The sequence below is a fragment of the Nilaparvata lugens genome, chromosome 5, assembly GCF_014356525.2.
Source record: "Nilaparvata lugens isolate BPH chromosome 5, ASM1435652v1, whole genome shotgun sequence".
Lineage (NCBI taxonomy): Eukaryota > Metazoa > Arthropoda > Insecta > Hemiptera > Delphacidae > Nilaparvata > Nilaparvata lugens.
The window spans coordinates 731,039-744,941 of record NC_052508.1 but is presented as its reverse complement, the minus strand read 5'-3'; the positions used below and the strand labels follow the sequence as shown (position 1 = coordinate 744,941).

The following is a 13,903-nucleotide window of genomic DNA, read 5'->3' as shown; positions in this document are numbered from 1 at the left end:
TAAACAGTAGACCTCATGCAGTTTTCTCATCCACATTTATCTGGCGTCACCTGTTCACCGGCATCTCCAGACATCTGTGTAATGCATGCAATGAATAATCAACTTGTCAGCTGATAGATTATGAATAATTCTATAGTCTGATTAATCCTATCTTTAAAGTATATAATATACAATATAAGTGATACCGAAGTAGCAATCTATATAGTTCGAAAGCAAGCTCAGCCTTCAAAATATTAGAACTTCTTAAGATAATCTCAAGCAAGTCTGTTCAATAGTTTTCATAGTCTATTATATTTTCATATGATACTTTTTCAAAAGATGATGAAACTATCCAAAGCAATCTTCCTCTTTCAATTAATCTCAATGGAATCGCTCGATATTGCTGCAGCATGTATACATTATAATTTCTTATTTAAATTTTGATACTAATCAACTCTGGCCATCCTTAAATGTTCACTCATTCGATAAAAACACGAATTGTGTTTAGAGGCTACTTCCTTATTCTGACTAGGAATATAACAATGAATAGTTTCAATGTGAAAAACGGTCTCTTCACTTGGCTTAAGTACTACTGAATTTTTCATAAAAGAGACTTTCAGAGATGGAAATGTCAAAGAATAGAGAGTAAAAGAGATGGAACTTTTTTGAACGTCTTGATTCCATAATTGGGAGCGGGTGTACTGGAGATCTTAAGAGCTGTATTCTGATGAGGGGCTTCATATTGACGAGTTCATTGAGAAAGTTGTTAGAATTACGAGGTTTTTCAAGTCAAGATGGAGACTTTAATTGGAATGTTTGAGTTTATATAAACCATTAAATTGCACAAGAGTGGAACAGTGAAGATCAAGCAAATTCCACCGTTTATAAGATAATTTATTTCAAGAATGAAGATTAGTAATTCAAGACCAATAGATCATGAAATTTCAATATTTATGATGAATGAGAAACTTGAATGAGCTTTGTATCGGTTTTAATACCAGATTTGATTGATTCAACGATTGATTTTCAAAAAGAGGATTTTTCAGGGCTTTGACAATTATTCAGTCTGCGAATCCCCAGCTCAAATTCAGAGCCGTTTGGGAGAGAGCAATGCGCAAAATTGCTTAAGTGGCCCTTTCAAACCCTGTTAATGTTCTGATTGAAGTAGCAGTACCCAATCAATTTTTCAGCGATAAATCAGGACCTCCAAAATAGGTATTTAGGAGGTACTGGATAAATTGGTATTCAGGAGGTCCTGGATAAATGCATTTTAATCTTCAACTTGGTGTCAACCTAACAAAGTCAACTCAACTTAATGCCAACCTGACAAAACTATTAATTTAGTTGCCAGTTAACAACTGTTTCGAAGAGGTACTCTATCTAGATTATAGTTCCATAGTAACATATGATATAAAATTTCAATTATAATAAATTAAGAAATTGGGAGAAGAAGAATATAAATGCTAAAAGACGAACTCTAAACCCTTAAAACTACCCTTAGAGTTAAAATATCGCCAAAAGATTTCTTAATGCGCCTCTAAATGGCCAACTGAACATACCTACCAAATTTGAAATGTTATGTCATATTTTTATCATATGTTAGGACGATCCAGTCGGGGTCCAGACTAAACGTCTGGCTAAACGGATATGGCGAGCGAAGCGAGCCTGACGGCTAGTAATTTAATATTCCCAGGAATAGTTCTGATTGAAGTAGCAGTACCCAATCAATTTTTCAGCGATAAATCAGGACCTCCAAAATAGGTATTTAGGAGGTACTGGATAAATTGGTATTCAGGAGGTCCTGGATAAATGCATTTTAATCTTCAACTTGGTGTCAACCTAACAAAGTCAACTCAACTTAATGCCAACCTGACAAAACTATTAATTTAGTTGCCAGTTAACAACTGTTTCGAAGAGGTACTCTATCTAGATTATAGTTCCATAGTAACATATGATATAAAATTTCAATTATAATAAATAAGAAATTGGGAGAAGAAGAATATAAATGCTAAAAGACGAACTCTAAACCCTTAAAACTACCCTTAGAGTTAAAATATCGCCAAAAGATTTCTTAATGCGCCTCTAAATGGCCAACTGAACATACCTACCAAATTTGAACGTTTTTGGTCCGGTAGATTTTTAGTTCTGCGAGTGAGTGAGTGAGTCAGTCAGTCAGTGAGTGAGTGTCATTTCGCTTTTTCATATATATAGAATATAATAGAATAGATACATTGAGAAACTTCCATCTGGTACTCTTATGTTATTTATTGACTAACAGAGAGAGCTGTTGGTCAATACTTTTTTGATTAGCTATTTGATACTTTTGAACTATAATCCGTACAAATTTACTTTAGACTTGGAGGAATATGCAGCGCAGAGAAATGGAGGAAGATCAGTCAATAACAGTGATTAATAGAGTCATAGGTAAAAGTGCAGTTGCCAATTTGTCAGTCGTCTGACCGCTTTCAGACAGGAAACTTCGCATGTGTAGCATGAGTGCATGAACAGTCTCTAGAAATAATTGGAAATGGCTGGCCTCTTCAAAACGACAACATCGCGCCTCTGTATCATTCTCGCAGTATGCTTTCCCTGTTGCGCATGTCCATTCCAAGTACAGAGTACTTGTACTTTTTGCGAACCAATGTTGCGTATTTAAGATATTTATTTCAAATACGAATAGACTACTTTGATATCGGTAGGATGTCAACTCATGATCAGTATCAAATCAGTAGCATTGTTTTTGAAACAAATGTTTGATAAGAAAAATGTCACATGAATTTTAATTGAATATAATTAAAACGAAAATGTATTGTGTCCATGATTTTTTTTGCAATAGAAAAAGTCTAAGGCCTAATTCACAATGAAGTGGCGTGGCGCTGACGTGGCAGGGACGTGACGGTTGTGTGGTCATGACTTTTATAACCTCCATTCATGTTCATATGGAAATGCCACTCCAGTTTCCATTGACCCATTATGTTTATAAAGGAGTAGTGTGGAAGTGACAAAGAGTCAGTGCCATGCCAGCTCCTCATCACCGAACAAATAGAAGAATCAATCATACAAATCGAAGAACCAACAATAAGGAAGTCTATATTTTTGTGTATGAATGAATGAATGAATGAATGAATGAATTTATTTATTGCCAAAAAAACAAATTACAAATACAAAATTCTTATGCAGACTGAAGCAACAAAGTGCAAAAAACAATATATACAAAATTTGACACAATACAACTTTTAATATTATCAAATAAAAATACTTGTAAGCCTATCTTGGCCTAATAATAGCACCTTATTAACTTTTTTGGCACTGCCGGCAGAAGTACAACTTGAGCACCAGCAGTGAGTTCTATTTTACAAGGAAAGCATTTTCTATTTTCAGCATTTACAGCAATAGATTCAATAGAAAAAAAAATAAATTTATAAATGAATAGCTTAAAATGAAAGGATAAAATAAAAGAGATAATTTTTGTTTATAGACAAAAAAGAGTTTTGTAAGGCTTTAAATTTTAGACAATTTAATTTGAGTTTAAAGATGGAAAGATTAAATAAATAAAGATGAATTCACTCATGACATAGAAAAAAGTTAACGTGAGATACTAGGCTTTTCGAAATTAATCTTAAAAAGGCAAATTGAATAAATAAATGAATGAACTAAAGATGAGAATACATTTTTAGGACAATAAGCATTCAATCACAACAAAGAGATAAAAGCACTTGGCTTTCGATGCATCAAAAATAGAGCAACATATAATAGGACAAATATTACCATCATAATATTAGAAAATAGAAAAAACTATCCTAAAACGTAATAATTATCAACCTAATAGGAACATCTTCATTATCATCCAGGAAAACAACAGCTTATCATCAGCAGAGATGAAAATAAATATTTCTCTTCATCCACTCATCAATTTCTATATGAAGCTTTTTTGTAAGTTTGCTAGTTATAAAATGATTTGGGACTCTATTGGCATAAAATTCTACATAGAATGAGAACTGATGTTTATTTATTGTTAATCTGTTAAATGATGTATTGAATAAATTGTTTACTGAAGGGCGAATGTTATAGGGATTGGTATTTAGGGTTAATAATTCTCTATTTCTATTTATGTGAATTATGATGTTTTTTACAAAAACCTGTCTCAGTGTATGAACTCCAAATTCTATGAAGAGACATTTACTAGGGTAAAGTCTAGGTTTCCCAAGGGCTGCCCTGATTATATGTTTTTGTAAAACGAAAATTTTATTGAAATGGGAGTCAAAAGTACCACCCCAAACCTCTATGCAATACTGAAACAAAGAATGAGCATAGGCATGATAGATGGTTCTTATTATGTTCACATCATTCAATAAATTTATTTTGTAGAAAACCGATATCAGATATTTCAATTTGGAAATCAAATACTCTAGATGAGAATTCCACTTCAACTGGCAATCAACCATTACTCCTAAATATTTTATAGAATTTATTTTTTCTATTTTTTGACACAAACAATTTGTCTCACCTATAGGGGTATTGATTCTGTGGTCGTGCATTCTAATACAGAGATCAGGAGGTGGCTCGCCGATCGAAGTTGGGGAGAAAGCAATAAATTTAGTTTTAAGCAAGTTTAATGTAAGAGTGTGATTATCAAACCATGCCTTGGCCAGAGCTAAACCTTTATTTGCATTCACATATGCCTCCCTCCATGACTCACCTGTGAATATTAACGCTGTGTCATCAGCAAAAGATATTTTTGTTGTGTTTGGAATATTCAATTTGAGGAGATCATTTAAATAGATTAGGAACAATAAGGGAGATAAGACTGTACCTTGAGGTAGGCCATAGCTTTTCAGCTTGCGTGTATCTGTTCTATTGTTTAAGGTCATAATTTGCATTCTGTCCTCCAGGTAATTCAAAATTAATTTTTTAGCCAGTCCACGTATTCCACAGCCATCAAGCTTATTTATCAAAGTTAAGTGAGGTATGGTATCAAAAGCTTTAGCTAAATCTAGAAATATTGCAACTGTTTTGGATCCTTTATTGAAGTTCCTGTTAACTAAATCTGCTAACAACATAACAGCGTCCTTAGTTGATTTCCCTGGCTGGAATCCGAACTGATTCGCTGCTATGATGTCCTGCTTATTCAAATAGTCCATCAATCTCTTTTTTAAAAGTCTTTCCATTATTTTCGACAGGTTACTTAATAAACTAATAGGCCTGTAATTCGCTGGATTTGATTTATCACCCGATTTATGTATTAGTATAATTCTAGCAATTTTAAAGCGTTTTGGAAAGTATCCATGACTGAAGCAACTATTTATTATAATCTCCAAAGGTCTAACAATATAGGGAGCAATTTGTTTCAGAAAGGATAATTTGTTTTATAAAGGATGAGGGGAAAAGGATAAGAAAGAGTAAGTTTCCTTGGTCGTAAGATCGGATGAAGAAATGTTTTTATGTGAAACTCGATTTGAAATATAAAATTATAAAATATCTGATTAATATATTTTTTCTATTCTTTGCGATTTTTATATGATAGGTATAATTAGTTTGTCCACCATTTATAAATTTTTATAGTATACTATTTTGTACTGAAGCAGGATGAGTCAACTGCAACTCACTGCCAACACACAAGGGATCTTATGTTGGCAGAGCCAGAAATTAATTTATAATATTGCATTACATTGTTATCTACTCATGTTCTAAAGTCTATTTGTATTGTTGACTCATCTTATTGTTCTGATATCTTATTTGGAAAATAGAATTCTATTTGATTCATTTTGAATAGTAAGTTGAATTGAGAATTCTACTAGAATTTTAATTCCAATCATATTAAAAATTAACAATAATATTTTCCACTTTAATATAAATCAAGCTTGGTTGGATCTTTTTATTGTTTGGTTTTTCTGGTTGTATAAAAATTTTAATCCAAGTTGTATTTGGAATCACACGACTTGTTCTATGTTATAATTTTCTTTTTTCTTCTCCTCTATGACTGCTCTCTTAAGGTGCGTACAGATATACGCTCCGCGAACATGAGCAATTCACTTTTAATCAGCTGACTATATCTGTATTTTTACAGAAACGGTATAAGATATAGATATAAAAAGCTTGGCATCAGCTGATTGAAAGTGAATTGCTCATGTTCGCGGTGCGTAAATCTGTACGCACCTTTAGACCCACACTATTGACATGTTTAATAATTGAATAACCCGCAAAATTCTAAAGGTGAGATTATCATGGTGGATGAAAGAGTCAACTATCACTGATGAAGATTATCATGGAGAATGGAAAGTGAAAATTCTGAAAAGAAGATTGTCATCGTGGATGAGAGAGTATAGAAAATGTGGGATGTTGTGTTGTCAGGTTCACAAATACGAGCGTGTACGTGGGCCTGTCGTACTATGCACCGGTGCTGGGTGGCGACGAGTTCCTCAACTTCTTCCTTGCGGGTGCGGTGGAGCTTCCTACCTACATTGTGCTGTGGCCAGCCATGGAGTGCGTTGGTCGCCGCTGGACCCTCTGCGTCAGCATGGTCATTGGAGGTGTTGCCTGTTTGGCCACCATATTTGTACAAAATGGTCAGTAACACTACTTTTCTATCCAACTTTTATATCTCTTTTTTATCTAATTGTGTTCCACTATCAGAAAAGCACTAGGTAATCCAGTATGATGAATTGTTATTTTGATAGCAAAGAATAAGATGTCGAGGTTAACGCGGCTAGAAACTGAGTGTCCTGGGTTCGATCCCAAATTAATATTTTGTGTAGTAGCGATCATTCAAATTTCTCAGGCGAATATTTTTGTACAGTAGTGATCATTCGAAATTCCTCTGGTGTCCATATTATTTGTTGCTTCTGGAGGAGCAAATATCTATAACCATAGTATAATGAAGGGAAGAATTGGCTTGTACACGTACGGGATAGGAAATTCAAGAATCTCTCATCACTAGTTTCTCATCATCACGTCTGTACTACTGGACTAATTAACTTGTATTTTTGCATATAGATTCTTAATTTACCGAGGATGGTTGTAGGCCTATTTTAAATTCTTCAAGATTTTAGTAGGTCAAGTTTTTAAGAGCACGAGTTACCTGCTAGTAGGCTATAATATAAACGCATTCAATTGAATCGCGTTTTTTCTATACAGAAAGATTCATTTTCTACTGCTACTAATTCTTTTGGATCTTTTTCATTTGTGATGCTATATTTTATGATCCCCCATTACCAGAAATGAAAATTATAACTACAAAGTTCAAAGTCATCTCACAGGCTGCTCTTACCGTTCTTCAATGTGCCATTGGTTTTCCAATCTGGGAAATGATAACTTATACTAGTTCTCCATTGAGTTTTTTCATTTCGGAATATTGAGGGGACTTAGTAGATTTATTAATTTTCGACAATCATTTGAAGTACGCGTATATTTGGAATCATAATAATATTGATGAAAAATCAACATTATTTTTGTTGTTGGGTAACACTACATGGATGAATTTGTGTTTGACAGAGTAATCACAAATTACTAATAACACACTAACTTCAAAGAAAGGGCAATGGAGTATGATAAAAGTATTATATAATATAATGTTTTTGTACAAAAATATATTATTTCAAGCCAAGTTTGAGTTCAAAACAATGTTATTATAAATCAAGTTCAAGGTGAAATTCATGCTTTGCAAAAACAATGGAATTCTAATTAACGATTTTATCATACTGAGTCAAGGGGTAGGGCTGTCAAACCCAGAATCTACCCCGAAGCAACTGAAGTTCTATTAGTGCCATCCAGTAGGAGGAAGAACGAGATGAAAACTTGTCGAAATGAGAAGGCAGGATAGCTTGAAATATTAATTTCAACGTAAATGAATATGAATACATCAAATCATTCAACAATTCATAGATTGTAAACAGAGGAATTGATACAATAGTTACTTCACAGCAAGGTGTGTCAAAAATCATTGTTATTCAGTTTTATCAGCTATATTTTCTTTGTAAACCATCATTGGAATATTGACTCTGAGATTTTTTTCAAATAACCAAGATTCCTACTACATTTAGATACATTTTTCATTTGTTCTCTTATCACTCCCTTTTTCTTTCTAGAATTATTTATATTTCACTATCACCTGGAACTCTCCTCTTCTTCCACCATTATCCTTATTTTTAACTTCTTCAGACGAAACTCTTTTAAAGACTCCTCTCCCCCTTCTTCCTACAATAGATTAATATCAAACAGTTGAATGTCATTCCAATTTTCAGGTTTTCACTCTCATCTCTCTCTTTCTTGCTACCACTCTTTCCTTCTCCCACACTCTGTTCATTTCCTTTTCACATTCATTCCAAGTGTCTGAGTTTAATTTCTTATCTCACTACTTACTGAGTTTTTCTGCATGAATATTTATATTGTAATAAACTTTCTTGCAGACTTCACCGTCCCAGTGCTCAGTTTTATTTTGTAATTTGCTTCGCAAGTTGGGTTATTTTGAAACAATTCAATCCGAACTCATACTTACCTATTGCATTCACAACATACAACATGGATACTTCTCTTTACGCAAGTAAAAAATCCTTGAAAATTGAATGATTTGAGAGCGTTAATTTGTCATCAATGACATCAGTGAATTTGAATGCGCTTCGGCACGCTCGAAGAAAAAAAACAAGAAAAAAGTACTGACGAAAAAATCATATTCCAATAGATTATCAACTTACAAAAACTTGTTCTTCACATTCAATAATTCAATATAGAATGTTCTACTTTCTTATTTTGAATTTCAGTAATCAAGTGCGGATTACTATCAAGTCTGTATTCAATGCGATATATGATGAAGCTACCCAACTAATCAAGATTTAAGCAAGAAACATATTCGTCAGGAGTGTCCACCCACCCCCAAGCCCATAGACGCATCCTCCTTGAAACTAGGAATAATTAAGCTGGCTACACTTCTGAATTGAAAACCCAAAACGCAAATCTGAACACCCTCCGGTGTGATTGGCTAAAAAAGCAAAAAAGGTCAGCAGTACTTAAATAAAGAATGACGATCTTTTTGAGAGGATGAGTACAGACATAATATGTACCGCGAATGCGCTTGCGCTCAGCTGATGAATCAGCTGATTATATATAATGTTTCCTCATAGTTACGGTATGTAACAGACACAATGATGACAGCAACAGCTGATGGAGACAGATAGATAGATAAATAGATATATATTAAGTCTGGTTGGCCTCAACGGCGTCAGACAAGTCAAAGTGCTAGCAAAAAGCGAGACACCATTAATTTTTCATGAAATTTATATCTAGTATAGAATTACTATTTGTCTTTGACTCTACTACAGTAGTCAAAATAGTCTTCTGACTATAAAAGCCCTCCTTCTTTAGAAATAATTTAAAGCTTCGTTTAAACTCTTTTATCGTTAATATTTCCCGCAACCGAATTGGTAGTACTTGGTAAATCTTTCTACCAATATAACTGGGTTCTTCTTCATACTAAGTCAATCTATGATATTCCGAGAAGGTACTCTTATGTCGTGTATTATATGCATGCGTCTTGTTAATGGTCTGTAGTGAACACCTTCCGATATATAACACATAACATAGAGACAGAGAATCTCCATTTCAATAAAATAGTCCCTACAATTTGTTTGTGGATGCAACCTCAACATAGTGCGCAATGCTTTCTTTTGACAAATGGAAATTTGCTGAAGGTTAATCTCTCTAGCTCCCCATAGGGCCACTGAATATGTAATATGTGACTCCACCAAGCAATGATAGACCGACTCCAATAGCGGCTTATTATTTAATTTACTTAAATTCCTTGAGACAAATATTCCACTCGCTATTTTACCTTCAATCTTATCCAATTGTTCCACCCAGAAGGCGCGCGTTCGCGGCGCATAAATCTGTACGTACTTCTAATGGGACGAGGCTGAAATTAAGGATATTTAGGGGGTAGGTCATTGGGCTTAAGGAGGTTGTGCACCACTAGATATTATTCTGGATAGTAGATCAGTGAATCCATGTGTAGCCTGAAGTGCATTATACATTGTGAAAAGATCATTACGAGAAATCAAAAATGAAGATAATTTTGACCCTGTAGCCCCTAAATGATAATCTCCTTCTCTCAATGTCCGTCAGATTCGATGACCACTCTGTGCCTGTACTGCTTGGGAAAGATGGGTATCTCCTCCTCGTACGTGGTCCTCCCCTTGATGGCCTCCGAACTCTACCCGACCGTCGTCAGAGGTCTGGGAATGAGCACCAGTGCTGTTGCCGGCATGCTGGGACCCATCATCATTCCAATTGTCAACTATATGGTAAGTTCCCATTATAATATATTAGTCTCCATTTCATTCCACATCAATTACATCGAAATGATTGAATTCAACTTGGATTTAGGCTGTATGCCGAAGTTTAGTATAAATTGAATGAAAAATATTTAATTTGTGAGTTATATTATTCTGAAGTGATCAGGAAGGTTCAAAAAGTGATAAGATACTGTGACATCCTGAATTTGTTGAAACCATGAAATAGAATAAATCGAAGAAATAGAGGATATTATTATTGTCGAAGGTTAAAAAGAATATCAAATGTACTGTTACCTGATAGCAATAAAGCTTGTGATATACCAAATGATTGCACAACCTCTGATCCACGAGTTAAAGAATTTAGAGAATACTGAGTAAGAATCACAATCTTATCAAAGGCAGATAAACAACGGTTATCAGACCTGTAAAGGCTGCAATAAGTAAATCAGATATAGTATATTTTTACTTTCCTTGCCCTATTACCATAGGTAAGGAAAGTATTGCTTTCCGAAAAAATTAAGATACCCAAATTTCTAAATTTCTATACGTTTCAAGGTCCCCTGAGTCCAAAAAAGTGGTTTTTGGGTATTGGTGTGTGTGTGTGTGTGTGTGTGTGTGTGTGTGTGTGTGTGTGTGTGTGTGTGTGTGTGTGGTGTGTGTGTGTGTGTGTGTGTTTATTGTGTGCCAATTATCAGGCTTCAGATACAATTTGAACAGAAAACTTCAGGTGGAAAAGATTGACCATGGAAATCTCTTCAATTAATGTTCAGTAAAATTTTCACCTAAAATTGGAAATAAGATCGAAATTCGATAAAATGTGATTATTTAATTGAAAACTGTTGGCAACTGTTGAATCTATTGAATCATTCACTATGAAGAGATAGCAGACCTCGTGTGTCTCCAGCGTTATTGTCCTGTCACCAGCAGGCTTGGATCTTTGAATCAAAGACCTTAAAGATGCATAGACTCACTTGCAGCGCTAGTGTCGTACTTGGAATTGAAATCGGCCATTGAGGGGGCAACCTATAAGATTATTACATACCAATGCCTTCGTAATCTATAATATTACAAATATATAGATATAATATCTAGTGCTAAAATACCCCAATGACGGCTTGAAACCGATCTCCTGGTGACAAAAGATTTTGTCGGAGAAGGCTTAGTTGTTGGAATAGTGCTAGACCCTGAGATCTGCGGATTTTTATCTAATCAATGATGTGATCCTAATTCTAGTGGTTTGAGGGTCTTGGAATTAAAAACATAGATATGTGGTTGACTGACTGCTCTTATAATAATGAGAATAATATAGAGAATATTACAAAATACATCTTTACATCGATAATCTAATAATCAATCTGTCTTTAAGAGACCGAATACACATGTCTTTAAGAGATCAAAAACAATACGTCTTTAAGAGACCAAATTCACGGGGCACATCTGATATTGTAGTGGGGGTATCAAGTACTTATCTAAGATCTGTCGTCCTCGAGTCCGGTGTCCAAAGGGTGATGGATGAGGATGAAGGGTGATGGCCTCCAGGCATCGGGCTAGTGGCGTCAGATCGAAGATCGTCTTTCAGCCCCGCACGGCAAGGTCAGATGTCCGATATCACCGGCCATCTCGGTCAGCGAATTCGTAAGCCCTCGTTTGACAGCAAGGCATATTTACAGCACGATCCTCGAATGAGTATTCAAGAATACACACCCACACACACAAAAAACCCTTAAATGGGGTTTCGACTGTCACTAATCCATAGCCTACAATAATAATAAAGTGCAGCAGTCAACCGCTCTCAATGGAAATTAACTATGCCATTAATAATTTAATAAGAGGATTAGTGATTTCAAAACTGATGGGATAAATGATTCCCAATAATATAATTTTAGTCTCCAGGAGAGAACGAAAAACTAGACGAATATGTCATGATTAAATCAGCTCAGAAAATAATGTCTGTACTCTACAGAATCTAAAATCGGTCTCCTGTTCAGGTCTCCAAGTCGATCGAATCAGGATCAAAAATAGGTATCAGGGCTGGTAATATTATGCATTAAAAAATACCAAATTACAAAGGACGTGGTGGGGACGACAATAATTTCCCTCAATAGAACGAGAAAGGAATAAAACTAACAAGGACAGAATACAGGAAAATTCCCTCAGTCAATTAGAAGACTCAGCAATAGAATGGACGTTCAACTAATTTTTTATGATGATTTTGCGTTTACAACAATTCTAAGTACTTTAGGAAAACGTTTGAAAACAATAGAGGAAATATCAGAATTTAATTACGTAATGCGCGGAATGACATCATGAAACTACTCCGATACCGTGAGAAAATCACAACGTTAATCCAGCACTCTAATAAAATTTTATCTTGGAAAAGTTATAATTTAGAAAAAAATAAACAAATTTTGGCACTGGCTTTCAATTTTAAGTAAGAGCTATCATTGGGAAGACATAGGCAATGTGGGTCTATATCTCTTTAAGGTCTTTGCTTTGAATAGTAGACTTGAGATGCGCGTGTACACTAGCGTCAGGTGATTAGTTTTCATAACGGCAAGGAAAGTTGTGTGAGTGCGCCACACCAGATTTTTCAGAAATTTATTAACAAACCACATGTATTCATAATGTTTATTATTTTGAATAGTATTTCGAATATTTGGAGGTTAGAATTGAACCGATACATACCCTAAACAAACCAAATCTTACTGATTTGTGCCAATTGAGAAGGCAGCTTGCGTAATAATTATTTGCAACAGCTATATGATATTAATTTTCATGTTTTCATATTATAATTCCTATACCAAATGGGCTCAAATACTTATTTATTAGCTGTCATAAAGCTATATTTATTTTATAATGTTTATATGGTTTAATTATGTGTAGTGACTTGGGATGACATTCAATCACAGCAAAAGCAATATAAACAAGAAAAATATATTTATTATTATTATTACAAGCATGTGTTCCATTATATGTATTTATACTTCCACTTAATTTCATAAAAATCTGGTGTGGCGCATTCACACAACTTTCCTTGCCGTTATGAATATTGATCACCTGACGCTAGTGTACTCGCACATCTCAAGTCTACTATTCAAAGATATGAGACAGCTGGTGATAGGTCAATAACGCTGGAAACACACGAGGTCTGCTATCTCTTCGTAGTGAATGATTTAATAGAACCAACAGTTGCCAACAGTTTGCAATAATTTAATAATCACATATTCTCGGATTTCAAGCTTATTTTCAATTTTAGGTGGAAATGTTACTGGACATTAATTGCAAAGATTTTCATGCTGGATCTATTCCACTTAAAATGTTTTGTTCAAAGTTATAAGAAGGCTGATAATAATTGGGAATCTAAAATCGAACTTTGCATAGATGGGGCAAAGCATCATACATGGGGCCATTTTAGCCGCCAACTTGGATTGAATTTGATCGAAATTGTTCGTGTCGGATCATTATAGTGTAAGGACCTTACGTTCTGAATTTCAAGTCATTCCGTTAACTGGTAGATGAGATATCGTGTACACAGACGCACATACACTCATACACACACACACACACACACACACACACACACCACACACACACACACACACACACACACACACACACTGTGAAGTTGTGCTCCTGGGGGG

General features: G+C 34.7%; 1 protein-coding gene across 1 annotated transcript in view; it reads left to right on the top strand.

The window, feature by feature from the left end:
- The first annotated feature begins 5,955 nt into the window (after positions 1–5,955).
- The window catches only part of LOC120351541 (beta-alanine transporter-like), a 46,756-nt gene continuing 38,808 nt past the window's right edge, over positions 5,956–13,903 (top strand). The window contains exons 1-3 of the mRNA XM_039429325.1: positions 5,956–5,972; positions 6,331–6,545; positions 10,093–10,271. Of these exons, the coding sequence (XP_039285259.1) occupies positions 5,956–5,972; positions 6,331–6,545; positions 10,093–10,271 (411 nt within the window). The remainder of the gene's footprint in view (positions 5,973–6,330; positions 6,546–10,092; positions 10,272–13,903) is intronic.